Here is a 23561-nt window from a genome sequence, read left to right as displayed (position 1 = left end):
TGCCATGGAGGAGAAACTTGATCCAATCTATCAACGTAAAACCTAAAGCAGTGCATCGAAAGCAGAATGCCCAGACGTCGCGTGCCTGCAGGTCCAAGTTCATTCTCTCGCACAGGATGTCCGTGTGGGGGCTTAGGGGACGGGGCCCGGGGACGCCCGCCTGGGCGGCGGACAGCCTCGCCGACCTGCTACCCGCGTTCCGGGAGCGCGCAGCCGAGTCATCATTTCCAGCCTCAGACTGGAAAGCTGGACGGTGCAGCCGCGCGTGCTCTTGGCAGCCGGGCGCCCGGGGCCCCGCGGCCACATCATCCCGGGGCGGGGATGTGTGCGCTCCGGACGCCCGCGCCGCCACCGAGCCACGTCTGTGCCGCCGCCGGGGCGCGCGGCCCGGGAGGCGCCCTGCCCCGAGCCGCCCCGGGGGTGGGCCAGAGCCGGCTCTGGGCGGGACCCTGGCGGGGGCCCCTGACCGGTCTCTAGGACCCGCGGGACGCCGCGGGCGGGCGGGCGGGGGTGCGGGGGAGACCATAATTTGTTCCGTGGTGATGAGAACGGTGACTGTTGGCTGTGGATCCATTTCACAGGCCTGCCTCCTCTCCCTAACGATCTTCCTCGTCCCCGGGCCAACTCGGACAGTTTGCTCGTTTATTGCAACGGTCAAGGCTGGCTCGTGCCAGAACAGCGTGCGCGCGCGCACACACACACGCACACACGCACACACACGCGCGCCGGGGAAAACTTTTTTAAAAAAATGAAAGCCTAGACTAGCTCTTCAGCGGCCGGGCGCTGCGCGAGGGGTTCGGAGTTGACTCCCCGCAGCAGGAAGTCCCTCGGGCCGCGACGCCCGGCCCCCGCTCGGCGCCCGCGGGGGATGGTGCAGCGCCCGCCGCCCGGCCCCGAGAGCTGCTGCTGCACGGAAGGCCGGCGACGATGGCAGCGCGCCCGCCGCCCGCGCCCCCCGCCCGCGCCCTCCTGCTCGCCCTGGCCGGGGCTCTGCTGGCGCCGCGCGCGGCCCGAGGTAAGTCGCCGAGCCCAGGCTGCTCCCCGCCGGTCCCCCGCTGTCCCCGCCCGCCCGCTGGGGACTCGCCCTCCGGGGGCACCGCGCGCCGCACTGGGGGGGACGCCGAGTGGCGGGATTGCCCCGCGACCCGGCGCGCGGGGACGCAGCTGCGGAGCCCCCGGGCTCGGGCTCCCGGCTCGGAGGGGACCCCCGCCCCCCCGGGCCCCCCCCACCCCAGGTGCCAATTCCCCGGGGAAGGAGGGAGCCCTTGGCTCCGGGCCTGGAAGCCGCCAGCGCGTAGCCCGGGTGGCCCAGCCTCGGGGCCGCTGCCGCGTGTTCTCCCATCTCGGGGATCGTTTGCCAGGGTATCTGTGTCTTGACAGTTACACGTGTCGCCCGGGATGATGCGCTTCGGGTCATCTTACCCTGTCCCTTAGTGAATCCCCCCATCTCTGACTGGTCAGCCCTCCGTGAGGTTTCCTGTGCACTCCTGCTCCCCCTCGGATACACCGGGGGGGACGCACAGTAACCGCGCAGGTGAGCCATCCGCGTGCCCGCAGGTGTGCCTGCGGCGTTCCACGGCGCTCTCCATTTTAAAAATGGACTCTTTTACCTACTTCTTTAATTTTCTTTCCCTCTTTTTCTAATTCCGGATAGCTCCCTAGTTGTCAGGGGCGGCTAGATTTGAGCAGAATCTTTGTTTCCCGCCACTCCGTCAGGTTCTCACCTAAATAATCGCTTAAATCAACCTTGTGTAAAGCGACAACTCATTTCCACGTTAAGCCAAAGTGTGGCTATTATAGCTGTTTTATAGACCTAGGTTTTCCCGAGTTGTATCCCCTTAAATGGGTACCTGTGGATCTTTTCTTTTTGCACAATGAGAGCTCAAACAGCAGGTGCCTTTTTAAAAATTAAGAAGTTTCTGCCGGTCGCCGTCACCGCCACCGCCGTCTTTCTGCCGCTAGAGGCGCTGTCGGCCCACCAATGAAAGACTTGCCTTGGCCTCCAGCTCTAAATTTCTGTGATTCTATGTAACAGGCATTAGTTTTCAACAGCTGGCCTCAATCACGAACCGTTACCACCTTATGGTACGTTTAATTTTGTAATTGCCACTGCTACCCTCCACCCCACCCCACCTCCGTCCCCCACCGCATCTACTGTAATGTGGCTAAAACCCAGCCCTCGATAAAATCCACACGGCAACGAAGACCAATTTGGGAATTAATGATTAAGTAAAAAGATTGCTCAAAGCAAGGAAGAAGCAATGAGAACGCCAAGAAAGAATACTGCTGACTGTTTAGTTAAAAAACTCTATGACCTGCAAGTGAAAATAATAGTTGTGAAAAATATTTTGAAAGACTTTTGTACAGATGGGTCCTTTTGAGTATTTATTGAGAAACAACTTTTAAAAATCTGAAACAGAATCTCAAAGTGTGCCTGAGGTGGTCTCGGACTTGACACATGCTCTGTACACATAAACAGAAGTCCACTGAGCATGGACAATACTTTTTTTTTTTTTTTAGAGGAAAATGTTTATTAAATCAAGCTAATAATGGGAAATTATTTCATGGAGGAAGGACTTTTATTATTTTATGACTACAGCTTTGGTAGAGGTAGTTTTTCCTTAGGATAGATATGACTCAAAATAGAAAGCTAGTTAAGCCTAAACATTTAGAATGGGTTACATGCTGTGATATCCCAGGATTCACTGCTTGTTTATCCTTGGATTCTCGGTATCGAGTTTTAAATCAATCAGTGCACCAAATCACAGCATATAATGAAACATTTCTTTGTGTTGGCAAGAAAAAGGGAGGAATTACTACTTGTTGAAGGCAGAGCATATTTTGGGGTTTGTCTCTCTGCGTGTTACCCTTCATTGGCATGTCAGCTCTAACAGGTCCAGAACAGAACCCTAGATCCCAAACTGTCTACTCCTGAATCCATTTTCCACCCCGTGCCCCCATCTTTCCAACTCGGTAATAACATCCTCTGCCTTTTCCAGATGCTTCATGCAAACACGTAGAAAGTCATCCTGAGGCTCTCCTTTCCCTCCACAAGCCACCAACCTCCAAAATGTGTTCTCATCTACCCACTTCCCCCTGTTTCAAGTGGCCTTCCCCAGCCTTGGCCGCTTTTTTTCCCCTTCTTTTGATCTCTTCTGCAGAGCCTCTTATCCCTAGTGTAGTAGCCTCCTAACTCGTCTGCTGGCTTCCCCTCTTGTCCCTGCTCAGTGTACTCTTCCCAGCACCACAGCCAAAGTCATCAGTCTCAGTCATGAGTTGGATCATGCTGGTTTCCTGTTTAAAACTCTCCAGTGGCTTCCTAGGGCTCTTAAGAAAATCCAAACCTCAGGATAACCTATTTCCTGTTTTCCTCTGTTATCTCCTTTCTCACCACTCTCTCCCGTGCTCACGACTCCATCCACACTGGCTTCTCTTCTTTCTGACTTTCCAGTGTAATACCGCCGTAATAAAAAACCAATATTTAATGTTTGCACCATGAAGCAAATATTGCTTATGGTTGAGCCACACAGTGTTCTGTAATTCCATTTCATAACTATTTCAACTTTTTGTTTTTCCTAGAGTTAATAATTGCTTTGTTTTTGTTTGTTTGTTTTTTTTACCATTTTGCTTTGTTTCTTGTGTACCAATCTCTACCTCCAAACCCTCTGGGAGAATCGGTAAACTTCCAATGTGATCAAACACATCAGGTAATCTATTCACTATTTATTTTTTCTTGGTATTATCTCTCTTGGAGCCCTTTTCTTCCTGTTCCAGTGTGAACTGGTTACTTTTTAGGCTTGCATGTCAACTGTTGTCTCAGGACTACTCTCTTGCCAAGATGCTGGAAACTCCTCTTACATCCTTCCTGTGTTGGATCGCCTGTTTTCTGAGCACCATAACTTTCTTTTTTTAGTTTATGCCTTATTTTTGTGGAGCACATCTTCTAGTAACTTCCTAAAAGGGCATGTGGGAGATAAATTTTTTTGATAACTTGTTAGGAATGATTAAATACTTTCCATTGCAAGTAACAGAAAACCTGACCACAGTAAGTCCTGTACATACGAACAAGTTCCGTTCCGGGAGTGTGTTCGTAAGTCCAATTTGTTCATAAGTCCAACAAAGTTAGCCTAGGTACCCAACTAACACGATCGGCTATATAGTACCATACTGTAATAGGTTTATAATACTTATCGCACAAGTAATACTTTAAAAAAATAAATACAAAAAATAAAGAAAACATTTTTAATCTTACAGTACAGTACCTTGAAAAGTACAGTAGTGCGGTACAACAGCTGGCATACAGGGGTTGGCACTGAGTGAACAGGCAAGAAGAGTTACTGACTGGAGGAGGGAGAGGAAGTGGGAGATGGTAGAGCTGAAGGATCGTCAGCAATAGGAGATGGAGGGCAAGCTGCAGTTTCACTCACGCCTGACGTTAGTGGAACCCATGTTCGTGTCTTTGAAAGTTCGCAGCTTGAAGGTTTGGGTGTAGGGGACTTACTGTACAGCAGGTTTTTTTTAATCTTTACATCCCGATCGTTTGTGAAGGAAGTGATGTAGTAGCTGGTGTAGCGAGTCAGTGATACTACTAGGCACCCGAGGTTTTACTTTCGCTTGTGTCTGCCATACTTACATGTTGGCTTTTGCTTTTATGCTTAATGCCTCATGGTCTTATGATAGCTGCTGTACATTTTGGCATTATATCTGCATCCTAGGCCGTAATAAGGCAAAAGAGGCAAAAAGCAGAGTCAGCAAATCTCTTTTATTGGGAAAATAAAAGTATTTCCAGAAACCTTTGTAGCAGATTTTCTCTTGGCTAGACTGTGACACAGGGCCACTGCTTGCTGCATGGGAAGATAGAAAAGTAAATATTTTTAGTTGTATACTTTGGTGTTTCAATCGAAACAGAGTTTTATGAGTAAGAAAGAAGGTTAGAATGTATGTGTTGCATGCAAATATATATATGCAAACCAGCAATTTTATATATATATATATGTATATATATATACATACACTCATATGTATTTCACCCCGGATATATATATTAAAGGTGGTAATATATATCACCTTTGATTGTTAGTTTATTTAGGAATAAAATTTCAAGATGGAAGTCATATTTCCTCAGTATTTTATAAGGCATTTCTACATTGTCTCTATGCCCATTGCCACTTGGGAAGTTGATAGCATGGTGATTGTTAATCCTTTATATGTAGTCTGTTTTCTTCCTCAAAGCTTTTATCATCTTCTCTTAATCCCCAGTATTTTTACATTTCATGATAATGTGCTGTAGCTAAGTTCTTATCAGTAGTCGTGCTGGGACTTTCTGTTTGAACTTTCATGCTGTGAAGTTCTAGTGTACTTTCTTTTATTACTTCTTCAATGATTTCTTCCTCACTGTTTTTGTCATGCTTTTTCTGAAACTGCTCTTAGCTGAATGTCCCAACTTCCTGCAAACATCCTCTAATTGTCTTCTTTGTTCAACTTTCTGGGAGAGTTTGGTTAATTTCACGTTCCAAACCTGCTACTCAAGTTGTTTATTTCTGCTACTACATATTTAATTTCCAAGAAATATTTCTTGTTCCATGAATGTTCCTTTTTTTAAAATAAGGTTCTGTTCTTTTTTTTATATATATAATGGATGTAAGGTTTTGGTGAACTCTTGGCATGTATTAACTTTTACTTTTTAAACATTGTTTTGCTGACTTTATTCTCACTATTAGCTCTCAGATCCTCCCCCACTCCTGTTTGTTATAGCCTCTGGCTTTCTTCAAACATCTGTATTTTGGCTGTCTGTTTATATTTAACAATGAGGCACTAAAAAGCTGATTGAAACTTCTGTGTGCTTCAAAGAGGGGCTTAGTAACTGGTCTGCCTTCACTGGGTTGGGGGACCTCCATACATCACTGACTGTCTTTTTTCGTAGGCTGGTCAGTTTCCCCAAAGAAGAATTTTGCAGGTTCCTGCTGAGGACTTAAGCCTGGCTAACAGGGCCTGTGAGCTGAGTAGTAGAACAGGGTTAAGGTGGTTGTCTCACCCATGAGTGTGCTTTGCTTTTTTTTTTTAAATCCTTTTGCTTTCAGTTTGGCACTCTGCTACCACTTCTTCACTCTCAGCTATGCCGGGCGTCCTCGTGTACAGAATTTCTCTGCTTTAGTGTCTGCAGAAAATACATCTCCTGTCTGATGAAATGGGACGGGCAGTCACCTAGCTGTGCTGGCTTTGCGAGGGACCTACAGCTCTAACTTTTCCTTGGACGGTCTTTCAGCCCAGCCTGTACTGACCATCAGAGGTGCCCACCGCCTCCCATCCCCAAGTCTTTCCAAGGTTCTTCTCATCCATCTCACCTTCTAGATGGCTTCCCTCTTCTCCAGGCAACAGGTTTCCAGTTCTGTCTCCTCTGCTGAGTAGGTAACCACTTGTTTCACCTCTTCGAAAGCCTTGTTGCTTTCTCTTACCTGTTCCTATTTTCTCTCCAATTCTTTGCTTTTTAAAAATTATTTTTATGTTATTATTTATATTGTAGGCTTTCAGGAGGGAGTGCAGACAAACACCTGTGAGTCTGCCATGCACATTTAAAAGTCAGCCCAGGCTTTTATTACGGCACTCTATATACAGACATGTTTTTTTTTTCCCCCTCTCTCTCACTTGTCATTTGGCTCTTTCTATTCCTTCCTTGTGGAAACGAAAATTACATCCAGTTTTAAATGTTTCAAAACTTTCTTTTAAAAATCTATAAATACTCAAAGTCAACATATACCTAATTGGATAGATGTTGCAGCTGTGGAAACTATAAGGATTTTTTTTTTTTTCCCTAAGGAATGCAGCTACATCATCTAAAGAAGCTAAGCATATTTCTTTTTGGTGTAGATGATGCTGTAATGAATTCATTACAGTTGTAAGAAAAATTTTTTTTTTTTTTTGTATCAGAGTATGTTCCAGAGGCCTCTTAAAGCTAAACTGTTCCTGCACTATCTATGATTTATAAAGACAGGTGTGAGAAACATCTTCAGATGTTCCTTCTGTACCAAATGGCTAGGCCTATAGTCCTTTGGCTGCGTGCCCACTGAAAGCTATACGAAACAGCTCTGCAATATGTACAGTCCTTCAATTATCAGCTCTCTGGGTTTGAGAAAGTGAAGTTGATATAATCTATACAGAATGTTTTGGGAAATAGTTTCTGTGCACTTGTAGTAGCTGTTTCTTTATGTGTGTTTCTGTAGTATTTTATGAAACCTAAAGTTTTCATACCAGCACACGGTTACTTAAAAAAGGCAGTTGTTGAGTGCTTTGGTGCCAGGAGCTATTGCAAGATCTTTGCATGCAATATCTCATTTAGTCCTTGGGGAAGAATCTTGCCATTGGTCCTGTTAGCCCTCACTCTACAGAGGAGGAAACCATGGCTTCGGATGGTTGAGTGTCTGCTAAGTGGCCGATGCAGGGCCATCTCTAGGCGCTCTCGTGATGGGGACCAGGTCTTAGCCTAGGCGTAGTAAACATTTTGTCATCTATATACTTTATCTTTGAAATAATTATAATGTCTATAGCAATGAGATTGTAACGTAGTTTGCTTTGAAACGGAATGATAACGCAGTTCAAATAAGCTTTACTTGCCAGTTGAAATGTGTGCCTTGAATATCATGCTTTCTGACAAGCTGCCGTTTCAGTCCTTATATTTACCTCAGCTCATTCTTCATCCTGGTGCCTTGTGCTTTATTTAATGTTCAGTATACCTTGCCTCCAATTGATCGATGAGATGGAGAAGCCAAATAATTCAGCATCATATTGATATTTTTTTATCCTTTAAGCTTTTATGTCATCCCCAGGTGACACTAAGAGCTCAGTTTCTAGGCAACCGCTTAAAGAATTGGGCAACCTCATTGGATTAACTCTGGGCCTTCCATCTGTCCTGGAATCATTGACCTCCCTGATCCCTTTAGATCATCCATTCTTAGAACAGTTGTTGCTATACCCTGACATCTTCCCTTGGCAGGGCGTGCTAAATACTGGCCTGCAATTTGACCAAAAGTTTCCTTGTTTTGTGTTTTGCTATATTTGTGATTAAAGCCAGGATAGGATGGAGCATTTCTCATGAGATCTATGTTCACATGAATCTGAATGTCATTAGAGAACCTGGTTTTACTTTCTTAAATCCTGGGGGTTTTGGTGGTGTTCTTGCGAAACTGCATCAGAACTTAAGAGTCTAGGTTATACCTTAAAATGCAGCTGCACTTTGGTTGATGGAATACACGTATTCCTGAAATGAGGCAAGCTAAGCAAAATTTCTAAACTGAAATAATTTTTTCAGCCGATTTCAGTATAATTTGAGATATGATCATGAAAAAGGTCATGAAAAAGAATTTTGGCCCCATTATCCATTCCTTCACAAAATGTGAAATATTGTAAAAGTTGAAAAAAAGACATAGAATAAGTTACACATCCATATTGTTGCCAACCAAATTTTACTATAGATGCTTCAGAATTTTTAAAATTTAAAGATGTAAAATGTTGAAGCTTATCTGTAACCACTCCTGATTCTCTCCAGCCATCCAATTCTTCACCTTCTTTCTGAAAAGACAACCACTATTGTGAAATTGGTAGGTAGAATATATATATATGTGTTTATACATATACATGTATCCCTAATCAATATTTGATATTATTTATATATTAAATATTATATAAATGGTACCGTACTGTATACAACAGCCTTCTTCAACTTGCTTTATTTATTTTTTATATTTTTGGCTGCGTTGGGTCTTCATTGCTGCACGCGAGCTTTCTCTAGTTCCAGCGAGCGGGGGCTACTCTTGGTTGCGATGTGCAAGCTTCTCACTGTGGTCACTTCTCTTGTTGCGGAGCACGGGCTCTAGGCATGCGGGCTTCAGTAGTTGTGGCGCACGGGCTTAGTTGCTCAGCGGCATGTGGGATCTTCCTGGACCAGGGCTCGAACCTGTGTCCCCTGCATTGGCAGGCAAATTCTTAATCACTGCGCCACCAGGGAAGTCCTGCAACTCACTTTTCTAAAAATTAGTGTGTTTTTAAAGACTTATTCTTACTGATACATGTACTTGCTTCATTCCTTTTTTGTTGTTGTTGTTTTTTTGATTAAGCGATTTTTAAAAAAAATTAATTAATTAATTAATTTATGGCTGTGTTGGGTCTTCGTTTCTGTGTGAGGGCTTTCTCTAGTTGCGGCAAGCGGGGACCACTCTTCATCGCGGTGCGCGGGCCTCTCACTATCGCAGCCTCTCTTGTTGCGGAGCACAGGCTCCAGACGCGCAGGCTCAGTAGTTGTGGCTCACGGGCCTAGTTGCTCCGCGGCATGTGGGATCTTCCCGGACCAGGGCTCAAACCCGTGTCCCCTGCATTGGCAGGCAGATTCTCAACCACTGCACCACCAGGGAAGCCTCATTCCTTTTAATTGAATGGTTAAACCATAAATTGTACACTCCTGTGTGGATAAATATCTGTTTTCCCCTACCTTTTGATATTGCACTGGTGCAAGGATACTTGTACCTATCTCCTCATAAACGGGCGTGAGCTCTAAGGAAGCTATTACAAATGAATGGCTGAATTGGAAGGTAAGCCAGTTTTCTACTTTGATGTACATTGCTACTTTGCTTTCTAAATTGGTTGCACCCATTTTCATGCCTACTTGTTATAGAGTTCTGGTTATCCATATTTTTACCAATACTTGGCACTTTCAGACTTTTAAATGTTGCCAAACTGGATGTGAAATATTTCATTGTTTTTATTGGTATTTTCCTGATTCCTAGAGACTTTAAGACTTTTCTTAAGAAATGTGTTTATATTGTTCTTTATGTTTCTTCTTTGGATCACTTATTATTTGCCCATTTTTTCTTTCTAAGTGTGGTTTAAGGAATCCTTCTCTCTTTCCTGAGCTCCAAAAGAGATTTTTATTATTTCTTCTAAATTTTAACTTTTTGCTGTTCACTTTTAGTATAACTGGAACTTATTTTTATTTGTTGTATGAAGGCATGGTCTATTTTGCCTCATATAGATAAGATAACCAACCATCCTAGTAACATTATTGAATCCTTTCCTCCTTCTGATAAACACCAAGTCTAGACAGATATGCTTCTGGGTTCCTCGTTCTGCTGGACTATTTTTTTTATCCATTTTCAGTACCATACTATTTTCAGTATTCTGTACTATAACGAGTCTTACATATTTAGATTGGTTGGTATATGGTGGTATAGGGGGCAGACAGTGGGGTCAGCTTGGCGTGGTTTGCATATCAGCTCTGTCACCTACTGACATGTGACCTTGGGAAGGTGAGTGACCATCCTGTGTTGTTAGGACTTTTCCAGTTTCAATACTAAAAATCCCACATCTCAGGACCCCTCAGAGCTGGGCAAACCATGATGGTTGGTCACCCTAAACCTCAGTCAAATTATGAAAACTCTTTTTTCCCCAGTTATTCCCTTTATGAAATGGTGATAATAATAGTATCTGCCCCCATGGGGGGTGTGTGAGGAAGATTAAATGAGATAATACATGGAAAGTGCTTTGAACAGGGCCTGGCCCATGCTAAGTGCTCAAAAAGGTTAATTTCCTCTTCCTGTCTCCCTTCCTCTCCTTTATAGAATTGTCTTGAGTATTCTTGAAACGCTAGTATCTCATATGAACTTTAGAATATTCTTGCTAAGTTCTTCAAAATACTCAGTGGGAACTTACAGATTAATATGGGGAGACTTGACATTCCCATGACATCAAAGCTTCCTGCCATAAATGTGGTCGTTTCTTTATATGTTTTCTTTAATTTTATTCAGTAAGTTAAAAAATTTTCTGAAGTTCTTGCACATCTTTTGTAAGATATATTTCAGTGTACTCTAAGTACTTACTAGATTCACTGTTATTCTGAAGGCATCACTATTTTTTTTAATTAAAAAATTTTACTACAGCAAATTTTAAACATATGCAAAAGTCGACAGACTGGTATAATGAACACTCATGTGTCTATTACTCAGCTTCAACAAGTACCAGCTCATGGCTATTCTTGTTTTATCTGTGGAATTATATCTTTTTAAAAAGTTCTAATTGATATTTTCTTTTTCAGTATGAGTAAATGTTACTGATTTTTGTACTTTGATTTTGAATTCGGCAACCATGCTTGATTTTTATTAGTTCTAATAGTTTGTAGACTAACTTCATAGAAATTCTAATTATCATCTAAAAATGATGGTAATTTTTGTTTTTTCCTTTACAGTTCTTTTACATTCTACCTCTTTTATTTCTTTTCTTTCATTGGCTAGCACCTCCACTACAATGATAAACAAAAGTGGTGATTGCAAATGTCTTTGGTTTTTTTCCCCCCCAACTTTAATGAGAATAGCTTTTCACCATTGATTAAGATGCTTACTGCAAAATTTTGCTATGTATGTCATTTAATCTTTTTTTAATATAAACTAAGAACATTTCTCTATACTGCTAGTTTGCTAAAATGTTTTCTTTTTAACATATAAACATGGTTGTTTAATTTTTTTTAAAAACTTTTCCTCAGCATCTTGTTGGCATGATTAGTTGTTCATTTGTTGGGTTTTTTTCCCCTCCTCTATTCCGTTAGTAGTGTAGTGAATTATATTAATAGATTTTATGTTGTTAAACCATCCTTGAATTCTTAGAATAAATCTTCCATGATTTGGGTGCATTTTTAAAATACAATGTTGGATCCCATTTACTAAAATTTTATTTAGGATTTTAGCCCCTGTAGGACAATGTTGATAACCACCATTAGTCTTTAATTTTCCTTTCTCCAAATATCTTTTAGTTTTCATTTCAAAGCTTTACTATTAGCCTCAGAAAGTGAGTTAGGGAGTTTTAGTTACATCTTTTTCTATTCCTAGGACAGCTTAGGTATAAGAGGTTATTTTTTCCTTAACAGTTTTTGAAACTTGACTTAATATCATCAAAGCATGGTGTTTTTTCATCAGAAATCTGATAGTTGATTTAATCTCCTCAAGGGTTATAGTGCTATTCATATTATCTCTTTCTTTCTGAAATAATTTTGCAGCATTTTTCTTTTGTTGATCTTTTATTTTTGTTTTCTATTTCATTAATTTCTGTCCCTTTCTTCTACTTTCTTGGGGTTTATACTGTTATTCTATTTCTCACTTCTTCTGAAAGCTCTTTCATTTAAGCTGAACTTTTCCCTCCAATTACTGCTTTCATTGTTTTGCTGTTAGGTTTGTGTTATCATCATGGCCAAAATAATCTATACCTTGCATTATGATTTTTTGAGTGTGAAGTTATTTAGACATATGTTTTGATTGGTGTGCATGTGAGAGAGTATGTGTGTTTTACTTTCTAAATGGTTGGGTAAGATTAGTTATCTTTGTTGTTGATATCTGATTTTATTACACTGGTGTCAAAGAAAGCGATCTGTGTCCTGTTGACTCTCATGCGTTTGAAATTTTCCTTATGAGCTAATACATGGTAAATTTTTATAAAAATTACATGTGTGTTTAAAAATAATGTATATGCTCTAAGTATTGGGTATAGGGTTCTAGATATGTCAATTAGATTAAGCTTGTTAACTGATGTCATATCATATATTATGACTAACATTTCTCGTTCAGTATTTCTGTGTCTAGGAGAGGTTTTAAGAATCTAATATAATCATGGATTTTCCATTTCTCCTTGTAATTCTGTCAATTTTTGCATCATACATTTTGAGGCTAGTTTGTTGGGTCTATTCAACTGTGTACAGCTCCAGATGTGTCTAAGACAAATATTACTGTATCACTTTTCTTTGGGTTAATATTTTTCTGGTATGTCTTTTCCTATCTCTTTACTTTCAAATTTTCCATGTCATTATCTTTCACATATGTCTATTATAAACAAAATATGCCTAGATTTAAAAACTTTATAATTGCTGTCTCTTAACTCACTAGGTCCATCCCTTCATGTGTATTGTGACCTTTGATGTTTTTGAACTCACCTTCCATTTTGTTCTCTATTTACTAAAAGTTTACTGAATTTTGCTATTTTTAGGCACCTTTTTTTTCTGTCTCCTTTTATATTGCTGAAGGATTATTTACTCCTACTTCTCTCCAGCTCTGTTAATTTAGAGGTTATATATCCGGTTTCCATAATTTAGTAGTACTGCTAAATATCAAACGTTGTGCTTCAAGTAACAAAGTGTAAAGGTAGCCAGTGACTCTGGCCACCTCCCAAATACCACCACTGGCCAAGAATGCTTCCGTGTCTTTCATCGTCTCTCCCATTTATTATTATTGCTGTCTAGCATTTTAGTCTACCACTTTGAAGCACATCTCTCATCAAAAAAATATAGTGGGGTGGTGGTAGACTTTGCTTTTGTTTTTAGTAGTGCAGGCTTATTTTGATTTATCCAGTGTAACCAGTGCCTTTTTTTTCCATCATGGCTTCTTGCAAACATCTTCTGCCTCTTGGATTCAGTTTGCTTTTTATCAAAATCATGTTGCGTTGAAGGTCTGTGAATAGCAAATGCTCTGTATTTGACTGGAAAATGCTTGTTTTCTCTTTTTCTGAAATGTTAGCTTAGCTACATACAGAATTCTAGGTTGACAGTTACTGTCTTTTAGCAGGTATTACCAATGGTATGCTGGCCTCTACTGTCGCTGTTGAGACATCTTTAGTTTAATGATTATTCTTTTGCACTAGACCTGCCTTTTTATCTGGTTCCTTTTTAGGTTGTCTTTTGTTTGTTTGTGGTTCTGTAGTTTTATTATCATGTTTTTTGATACGGACTCATTTTTAATTTATGTATATCTGACCTTGCCATGCTTCTTAAATCCAATCAAATATTGAAAGTTCTTAGTCATTATCTCTTCAATGACTGTCTTGCCCTTATTTTCTCTATATCTCCTTTGGAACCTTTTTATATGTAATTGGATCTTATCATTCAGTCATGCTGTTTCTCTTTGTCTTTTTATCACTCTGCTTTACATTCTGGGTGATGTCTCCCAATCTAGATTCCATTTCATAATTCTCTCTTGAGCTGTGTCTAGGTTGCTGTTTAAACAGTCTATGGACTTACTTTCCAATTTCCAATGCCTTTAATTTTTCATTTATAGAAACTTAATTTTTAAGGTTCTTTTTTAAACCTGATAGATCATTAAAAATAATGTCCTTTTGCTGTCTCCCATTATGGCTTCTGTGTTTTCTTCTACATCTTTAAAACTTTGGGATGCATATGTTGTTATCCCTCTTAGATTATTCTGTTGTCTCTAGTTCTTAGGGTGCTGAATCTGTATTGTCATAAATTATCTCTTCTAATGCCTTGCAATTTTGAATTGTGAACTCATTTTCAGCTTTTTCCTTTCCACCACTATCCCCTCCATGAGCGTCCTATGCACCTGGGATTGTGAAAGGACCAGTAGAGCAGAGTTTTACTTATGATAGGTGTTTCAAGGGTTTTACTAATCTGAGGCCAGTTTTTATGTTAATTTCTCATCTTGGGAATCTTACACCACATAGTTATTGTAATTTTGGTCTCCACACCCATGTGGAGGCTTGAAGTTTTGATTTCTCTCGGGAGACTGCCTAACTCTCACCAGCAGTCTGGGTAAACATAGCCACTTTGCAGTTTCCCTGGGGCATTTGGTAGAGTTTTTTCTAGCCCCTTGAACTTGGGAAGGGCAGTCCTGCAGAATGCTGGCTTTCTGCAAGGATCTCAGCTCCAGTTTCCCATCTCGTGTGTTCCAATCATACCTCCTGTCATTAAAATTACAGCTCCTAGACTGAAGGCCTGTATCTACTGTGTCTCCTAGATTTCCATGGTGTTGGCAGTGTTTGAATGCTCTGGCTATGAATTCCTTTTTTATTTATGGGTCCTGGTAATTTCCTTTCCTTTCTTTCTAGTTTAGTTATGTATGTACTATAAAAATGTCACATTTTATTTAGCATTTTTTATGTGTTTGCAGTGGGAAGGTTTTCTATCTGCATTAGTTCAGTTCACCACCACGCTTTCGGAACTGGAAGTCCCCAACATTGATTCTTTGATTCTCTAAGTCAGTATATTTGCCTGCTGTCATCCTGGATTTGTACCAGGGGCTAAGGATACGATGGTGAGAAAAACAAATGCAGACCTTCACCCCCTGGCATGTGGAGTGAGTGGATCCTAAGGATGTACAGAAGATGAGTCGAACCCGCCCAGTACCCTGATTCTTGGCTTCCAATACTGCTCCAAAAGCTCGGTCAGAAAAGCGAGTCAGCTGCTCTCCTGCTGGTATGTTAGTCTTTGCCTTGGCAGCTGCAGGGGTGAGATGTGCTGATGATGGGGCCAAGCTGGGCTTTGGGGGTGAAGCCATCAGCTGTTCCCATCTCCCTCTGGCTGAGGCAAAATGAGAACAGCTGGGAAACAAGGCCGGCACACCCTCCCAGAAGCCATTCCTCTGCCAGCGCAGGTGTCAACAGAATTCCATTCATATGAGCCTTCCAGGAGCGTATATCAAATTTGTTCCATGCTTTAAAATTCTGATACAGAGAGTGGATTGTATAATGGGGTGAGCTGATGATTGAAACCCTCATCTGTATACCTTTGTACCTTTTGGAATGAATAATATGATCCCATAGAGATTGATGACTCTGCTGATTTATCTAGAAAAATCGGATGCCTGATTTGTCATGAGAATTTGGATGTGTCAGATTTTGTCTACTCAGTTCATTAAGATTTGTTTCCAATTTCTTAGTAGGGAAAGTCTTATTCAACTGTAATAGATGGTCCTCCTGAAACTTCCTCTCAAAGCTGACACACGTTTCAGTCTCTTTTTCTTGTCTCTACTCACCCTTCAAGTGCTTTTTAACCCTCATTCTCCACTCAACACAGCTGAGGGCCACACTGTTGGTTACAGAGGCCCAGCAAGGGTGGCAGAAGGGACTGGCTAGGATGTAGTTTGAAAAGCCAAGTCAAGACAGCTGTCTAGAGCACAAAAGATCCCTAAGAGAAGCTTCTGCTTCTCTTATGGGCATAAATGGCATCAAATAATGAGATTTCTTTGACTTACCTCCCCTGATGTCACTTCCATGTGGATTTCATGTGTTCTTCTGCTGTAGTGATGAAATTGAAAGCTCGCTGGGATCTTGGCCAGAATTCTGGAGTGAGAAGGCCTGGCTCTGAGTTCTGACTTGGCCTCTTTGTAGCTGTGTGACCTTGAGAAACCTACTCAGTCTGAACTTCAGTTTCCTTATTCGTCAAAGAAGAGTAAGGAGATAGCCTATCTCACTGGGTTGCAGAGACCATTGAATGAGGGAAATGTTGGAAAAAGCATTCTGTAATTTATTTATTTTTTTAAATTTTAATTGGAGTATAGTTGCTTTCCAATGCTATGTTAGTTTCTACTGTACAGCAAAGTGAATCAGCTATACACGTGTATATATCCCCTCGTTTTTGGATTCCCTTCCCATTTAGGTCACCACATACCATTGAGTTCCCTGTGCTATACAGTACGTTCTCATTAGTTGTCTATTTTATACATAGTATCAATTGTGTATATAAAGCATTTTGTAATTTAAAGTCTGCCCTTTAGATTGTGGGGCACGTGGTCCCCCTGGTCCTTCAGTGACGTGGATTTGCTCTCCTGTCTTGGGAGGCGTGCATTTCTCAACATCAGCCACCCTCCCCTCCTGCTCTTGGTAGATGGGTGTACAAGTTACCCCCAAAGGTCAACAGAGGTTTGGGAGAGCCGGATACTTTTGCTCCTTTTTTTCCCACCTTAAATCTCATGTTTCATTCTTTGCTTTTATTGACCTTGGGTTAGGGCATGTCTTTGTTAACAAGGACCATTTGAGATTGCCTTAATAGTGTCAACTCTTGCAAATATCATTTAGTCATGGCAAACAACATGTGTGTTAGTTTCCTACTTCTGTATTGTATGGGGCACATTATGGGCGGGACATCAGGGTTGGAGAAGGAGACCCAGGCCAGGGTCATTTTCCCAGCCCCCCAGCTTCTTGGCTTCTCGAGAAAGGGGTTTGGGAGGACGACTAAGAGTAGAATTGCAAGGAAAATAAAATTGAACATGCTTATTGGGGTGCTGGGTAGGTGTTATTAAGAATTGCTGTAGGGATAGAAAGGAATCTTTCCCATTTTATGGGGGAAGCATAGATGTACGCTCTTAACTTTTGTGTGAATTACCACTTAGAGTATGTGATTACAGCAGTGCCGCCAGTGAGAGGCTCTGCATCCTTGCGGTTCCAGTGAATGCAAATTTAGAGCATTCCAGAATCTGACAGAAATGTTCCACCAAGACTGAATGGTGTTATTTTCCCAATTTATAGAAAAAAATAAATCAATGGAAAGATATTTTCCCCCGCTGCCAAGATTGTTTATCTCCATAATCTTTCTTTTTTTAAAAAAATTAATTAATTAATTTATTTATTTTTGGCTGTATTGGGTTTTCGTTTCTGTGCGAGGGCTTTCTCTAGTTGCGGTGAGCAGGGGCCACTCTTCATCGCGGTGCACAGGCCTCTCACTTTCGCGGCCTCTCTTCTTGCGGAGCACAAGCTCCAGACGTACAGGCTCAGTAGTTGTGGCTCATGGGCCTAGTTGCTCCACGGCATGTGGGATCTTCCCAGACCAGGGCTCGAACCCGTGTCCCCTGCATTGGCAGGCAGATTCTCAACCACTGCGCCACCAGGGAAGCCCCCCGTAATCTTTCTTAAACTGTTGGTTCCAGCTACCATCTGCCCTGAGTTACAAAGAAGCAAATGCATTTTCAAAAATGTCCACTCAGTCTTAGTTCAACATATTATTGGACAACACCCAAGGGCTCCTGGTTACAGTTTTACCTTTGTGCCTGAATAACAGTCATAGTTCCTTATGGTAATTGCTCATACTCTGAGGACAGAATTAAGGGATTCCACACAGGCGTTTTGCTTGTGTGGTTTCTGTATACTGGCACTGTTCCGTGAGCTTTAGTTTGTTCTCAGTCCATCCTTGCCACTCACCTGGGAGGTAGATATATGGTCACTGTCTTTTCCAGATAGGAAAGCTGAGCTCCGGAAGTTAAAATTGCACGAAGACACACAGCTAGCACAACTGGAGTTTTGTACCTGAATTACTGTACAAATAGGAACTACAGAAATGGAACAGACGCTAATAGCAGTCACAGTGATGACTCAGCAACTAACCTACCATGCAGCAGGCACTGGGCTAAGCCTTTTCCATCAATTCTCTCTTTAACATCTCACAGCCCTGGGAGCTGTGTGCCATTTTTATATCCATTTTACAGAAGCAGGGACTAAGGCAAGGAGAACTTGTGACTTGCTTTAGCCCCTGCTTCTGATGAGAGGCTGAGCCGGGACCAAACGAGACAGCTGATTTCAGAGTCCACATGATCAACCACTGGGCTACCATGGGAAGAACCAGAATTTCCAAGAGTCTGTCCAGATTCAGAACCCTTTGCAGCTGACCCATCTTGTGTTCATATGGGGGCATCAGGGTTTGAGGAGAGAAGAGCTCATCTTTCTCGGAAGGCACTGAGTAGAGCAATACTTGAGACTTCTACTGTGTAGACCCTGGGGTCTTTTCCTGGGGGTGGGTCCTGACCTTCAGCGAGTCACAGGAAAGATAGGACTAGTGACCCATTTAGTGTTTTCTTTTTTTTTTTTGGCCTCGCTGTGTGGCGTGCAGGATCTTAGTTCCCCGACCAGGCATCAAACCCGTGCCCCCTGCAGTGGAAGCCTGGAGTCTTAACCACTGGACCGCCAGGGAAGTTCCTAGTGACCCATTTTCGAAGTCCAATATCTTTGACCCTTTGTTTCTTCATGAAAGGGACGTGTGGACTTAGCTAAAATGTTGTCTCTGCAGGGGAAACTTACTGTTTGATGATTACGCACACGGCCTTCTGTTCTCACTCACAAATAAACCATAGGACTCACCCTGATCACTTTTCTCTGGGATGGCTCTAGAAAATATTAAAATTCTAAATGCACATAAGTGAGTGTGTTCGTTATGAATTGCTGTGTAACAAATTACACAACTTAGTGCTTTCAAATAACACGCATTCATGACCTCACAGTTTTTTGGGGCGGGAATGTGGGCACAGCTTAGCGGGACCTTTGCTTCAGCTTCTCTCCCAGGCTGCCATCCAGGGTCAGCCAGGTTCGGGCTCTTGTCTGAAGGTTGCATGGGGAAAGCATCTGCTCCTAAGCTCGTGTGGCTGTTGGCAGAATGCAGTTCCTGGAGAGCTGTTGACCGGGGTCTCGGCTCCTAGCTGACCACTGGCTGGAGGCCTCTCTCATGTCCCTGACAGTCACCCCTCCAACACTGCAGCTTCGTCAAAGCCAGCAAGCTGAGAAGGCAGTAGAGAGCATCTGCCCCAAAGAAAAGAGTCACAAGTCGTTGTAACCTAATCAGGGAAGTTATTGCCCTATTCCACTGGGCAGAAGCCATGCGCCCGGCCAGCCTGTCTCTCGGGGAGGAGATTACACCAGGAGTGAGTACCAGGAAGCAGGGTCTTTGGGAACCATCGCAATAGTCTGTCGACCACCATGAATTACTTGGTAATGAGTGTTGTTAATATCAGTGTGGCCTTGGCAGCTGGAAGCTTCTGTTTGCAGAGCTATCAGCTTACTATGTACAGGTGCCAGAACTGGTCACAGCATCCTCTTAGTAAGGTGGTTGTGTGTTTCTGCCTTTTTATTCCTTAGCTGTTCAACTGTTGTGTGTCCTTTTGAGCTGCAGTGGATTCTTTGCTTCTGCCTGACAGCGTTTGGCCTAACTCCTACTTAGCTAGACATCACTGCTTCAGGGCGCCCCGTTCTTGGTCCTTGCTGCCCCACTCCAGGGGAGGAGAGGTCCCCTTGTTAAGCACGCTCGAAGTGCTGTTTCTCTATCAGAGGAGCCGTTCGTCTTCCTGGTTAGAATTTAAGCTCTGTGGTGACAGAGGCCATATCCATCTTCCTCTCTGCTGTCCCCAGCGCTTAGCACACCCCAGCTGTTCAATAAATATTGGCACAATGAGTGAAGAGCCCCACTTCATGTGCTTCTTTTTCGTTTAAGCAAATGTGGTTCACTGAAGCCAGACTCTTTACTGAAACATTTTGTCTTTGTACAAACTTTCGTGTAAATGAATGAGCACATTTGGAAAATCTGTTTTAAGAAGACCAGGTGTCCCAATATTTGGTACAGAAAAGGCAGCTAGTATCTCTGCGTGATCCTAAAGAAGCAGCTCCAGGGAATAACTATGAAACTCTTCTTTGAACGTTATTTTTATTGGCTAGAAAATAGGAGCTGATCATTTAATAAAAGTCGAAGAGTCCTCTATCAGTTTTAGCTTATTCCTGTCATCTCATTGAGAAGCACACAGATGGAAGGATGGATATGAATGACTCTGTGTACTGACTTGGCTTTGAGTTTTCCCTAGCAATATCTACTGACCTGGTGAAGATAAACGGAACTGCATTTTCACTTTTTTCCTTTTTAGTCCCTCTCTCCACATTTTAAACTTTTCAAATGGTTTTGACCCAAATGAGTCAATATTCAACTGGAGGATTAAATGACTCTTTGTAAAACAGACTCAACTTCAGCATCTACAAAAGCAACAAAAAACAAACCACAAAACCTCACAACAGCCTAATTTGCAAATCACGAACTTTACTTTGTTTTATATTGTTTCCTTATATTGGCCTTGGTTATCCTTTTACTTATGTCCATGTTGGGTGATTTCAGTGGTTTGGGGAAAAACATTTTTGTAGAAAAACGTTTGAAAACATCAAAGTTTATTGTTGATAAACTCACGGTAATTTTCTTAAGTACATTTCTTAAGGTTGTGCCCTATTTATTTTTATAAAACATTTTTCTCTTGGTGGTTTACCATCAGTCCTTTGCATAAATAGCATAAAAACTAAGCCCAGCTCATGAACAATTGAAGTAGGTTATCAAAGGGAGAGTGAAATTCATGTTGCTGAAAAGTTTTTATGAATAAGAACTGGGTCGCCTATTTAGGTATAGTTCTGGGAATATGAACTATTTAAGTTTACAGACTAGCAGGCCCATTCTTCTCCCGTGTGTGTGTGTGTGTGTGTGTGTGTGTGTGTGTGTGTGTGTGTTGGGAGAGGGAATTAACCATGAATTCAATTTCTTTAACAGGTATATGGCCATATAGACATTTCTCATTCTGTGCCAGTTTTGGTAATTTGGGTCTTTTATTTTTTTTTAATTTTTAAATTTTTTTTCAGTTTTCTTTTTTTCTTTTAACATCTTTATTGGAGTATAATTGCTTTACAATGGTGTGTTAATTTCTGCTTTATAACAAAGTGAATCAGCTATACATATACATATATTGCCATATCTCCTCCCTCTTGTGTCTCCCTCCCACCCTCCCTATCCCACCCCTCTAGGTGGTCACAAAGCACCGAGCTGATCTCCCTGTGCTATGCGGCTGCTTCCCACTAGCTATCTATTTTACATTTGGTAGTATATATAAGTCCATGCCATTCTCTCACTTTGTCCCATCTTAACCTTGCCCCTCCTCGTGTCCTCAAGTCCATTCTCTACATCTGCGTCTTTATTCCTGTCCCGCCCCTAGGTTCTTCATAACCATTTTTTTTTTTTGGATTCCATATAGCTGTGTTAGCATACGGTATTTGTTTTTCCCTTTCTGACTTACTTCACTCTGTATGACAGACTCTAGGTCCACTCACCTCACTACAAATAACTCAATTTCGTTTCTTGTAATGGCTGACTAATATTCCATTGTATATATGTGCCACATCTTCTTTATCCATTCATCTGTCGATGGACACTTAGGTTGCTTCCGTGTCCTGGCTATTGTAAATAGAGCTGCAATGAACATTTTGGTACATGACTCTTTGAATTATGGTTTTCTCAGGGTATATGCCCAGTAGTGGGATTGCTGGGTCGTATGGTAGTTCTATTTTTAGTATTTTAAGGAACCTCCAAACTGTTCTCCATAGTGTCTGTATCAATTTACATTCCCACCAACAGTGCAAGAGGGTTCCCTTTTGTCCACATCCTCTCCAGCACTTACTGTTTGTAGATTTTTGATGATGGCCATTCTGACCAGTGTGAGGTGATACCTCATTGTAGTTTTCATTTGCATTTCTCTAATGATTAGTAATGTTGAGCATTCTTTCATGTGTTTGTTGGCAATCTGTATGTCTTCTTTGGAGAAATGTCTGTTTAGGTCTTCTGCCCATTTTTGGATTGGGTTGTTTTTTTGATATTGAGCTGCATGAGCTGCTTGTAAATTTTGGAGATTAATCCTTTGTCAGTTGCTTCATTTGAAAATATTTTCTCCCATTCTGAGGGATGTCTTTTGGTCTTGTTTATGGTTTCCTTTGCTGTGCAAAAGCTTTGAAGTTTCATTAGGTCCCATTTGTTTATTTTTGTTTTTATTTCCATTTCTCTAGGAGCTGGGTCAAAAAGGATCTTGATGTGATTTATGTCATAGAGTGTTCTGCCTATGTTGTCCTCTAAGAGTTTTATAGTATCTGGCCTTACATTTAGGTCTTTAATTCATTTTGAGTTTATTTTTGTGTATGGTGTTAGGGAGTGTTCTAATTTCATTCTTTTACATGTAGCTGTCCAGTTTTCCCAGCACCAGTTATTGAAGGGGCTGTCTTTTCTCCATTGTATATTCATGTTCCTTTATCAAAAATAAGGTGAGCATATGTGTGTGGGTTTATCTCTGGGCTTTCTATCCTGTTCCACTGATCTATATTTCTGTTTTTGTGCCAGGACCATACTGTCTTGATTACTGTAGTTTTGTAGTATAGTCTGAAGTCCAGGAGGCTGATTCCTCCAGCTCCATTTTTCTTTCTCAAGATTGCTTTGGCTATTTGGGATCTTTTGTGTTTCCATACAAATTGTGAATTTTTTTGTTCTAGTTCTGTGAAAAATGCCATTGGTAGTTTGATAGGGATTGCATTGACTCTGTAGATTGCTTTGGGTACTATAGTCATTTTCACAGTGTTGATTCTTCCAATCCAAGAACATGGTATATCTCTCCTTCTGTTTGTATCATCTTTAATTTCTTTCATCAGTGTCTTATAGTTTTCTGCATACAGGTCTTTTGTCTCCTTAGGTAGGTTAATTCCTAGGTATTTTATTCTTTCTGTTGCAATGGTAAATGGGAGTGTTTCCTTAATTTCTCTTTCAGATTTTTCATCATTAATATATAGGAATGCAAGAGATTTCTATGCATTAATTTTGTATCCTGCTACTTTAACAAATTCATTGATTAGCTCTAGTAGTTTTCTGGAAGAGTCTTTAGGATTCTCTATGTATAGTATCATGTCATCTGCAAACAGTGACAGCTTTACTTCTTCTTTTCTTATTTGGATTCCTTTTATTTCTTTTTCTTCTCTGACTGCTGAGGCAAAAACTTCCAAAACTATGTTGAATAATAGTGGTGAGAGTGGGCAACCTTGTCTTGTTCCTGATCTTAGTGGAAATGGTTTCAATTTTTCACCATTGAGCACGATGTTGGCTGTGGGTTGGTCTTATATGGCCTTATTATGTTGAGGAAAGTTCCCTCTGTGCCTACTTTCTGGAGGGTTTTTATCAGAAATGGCTGTTGAATTTTGTCGAA

The 23561-nt window shown here is 41.5% G+C and overlaps 1 protein-coding gene across 1 annotated transcript in view; it reads left to right on the top strand.

Moving 5' to 3' along the window:
• Positions 1–493: 493 nt before the first annotated feature.
• Positions 494–23561, top strand: part of ADAM12 (ADAM metallopeptidase domain 12) — a 387856-nt gene continuing 364788 nt past the window's right edge. The window contains exon 1 of the mRNA XM_082406618.1: positions 494–1015. Coding sequence (XP_082262744.1) covers positions 928–1015 — 88 coding nt within the window. The 5' untranslated portion in view covers positions 494–927. The remainder of the gene's footprint in view (positions 1016–23561) is intronic.

Source organism: Balaenoptera borealis (assembly GCF_965194805.1).
Source record: "Balaenoptera borealis genome assembly, chromosome: 10".
Lineage (NCBI taxonomy): Eukaryota > Metazoa > Chordata > Mammalia > Artiodactyla > Balaenopteridae > Balaenoptera > Balaenoptera borealis.
Note: the sequence above shows the minus strand (reverse complement) of the source record. Positions and strands in the feature narration are given on the sequence as shown.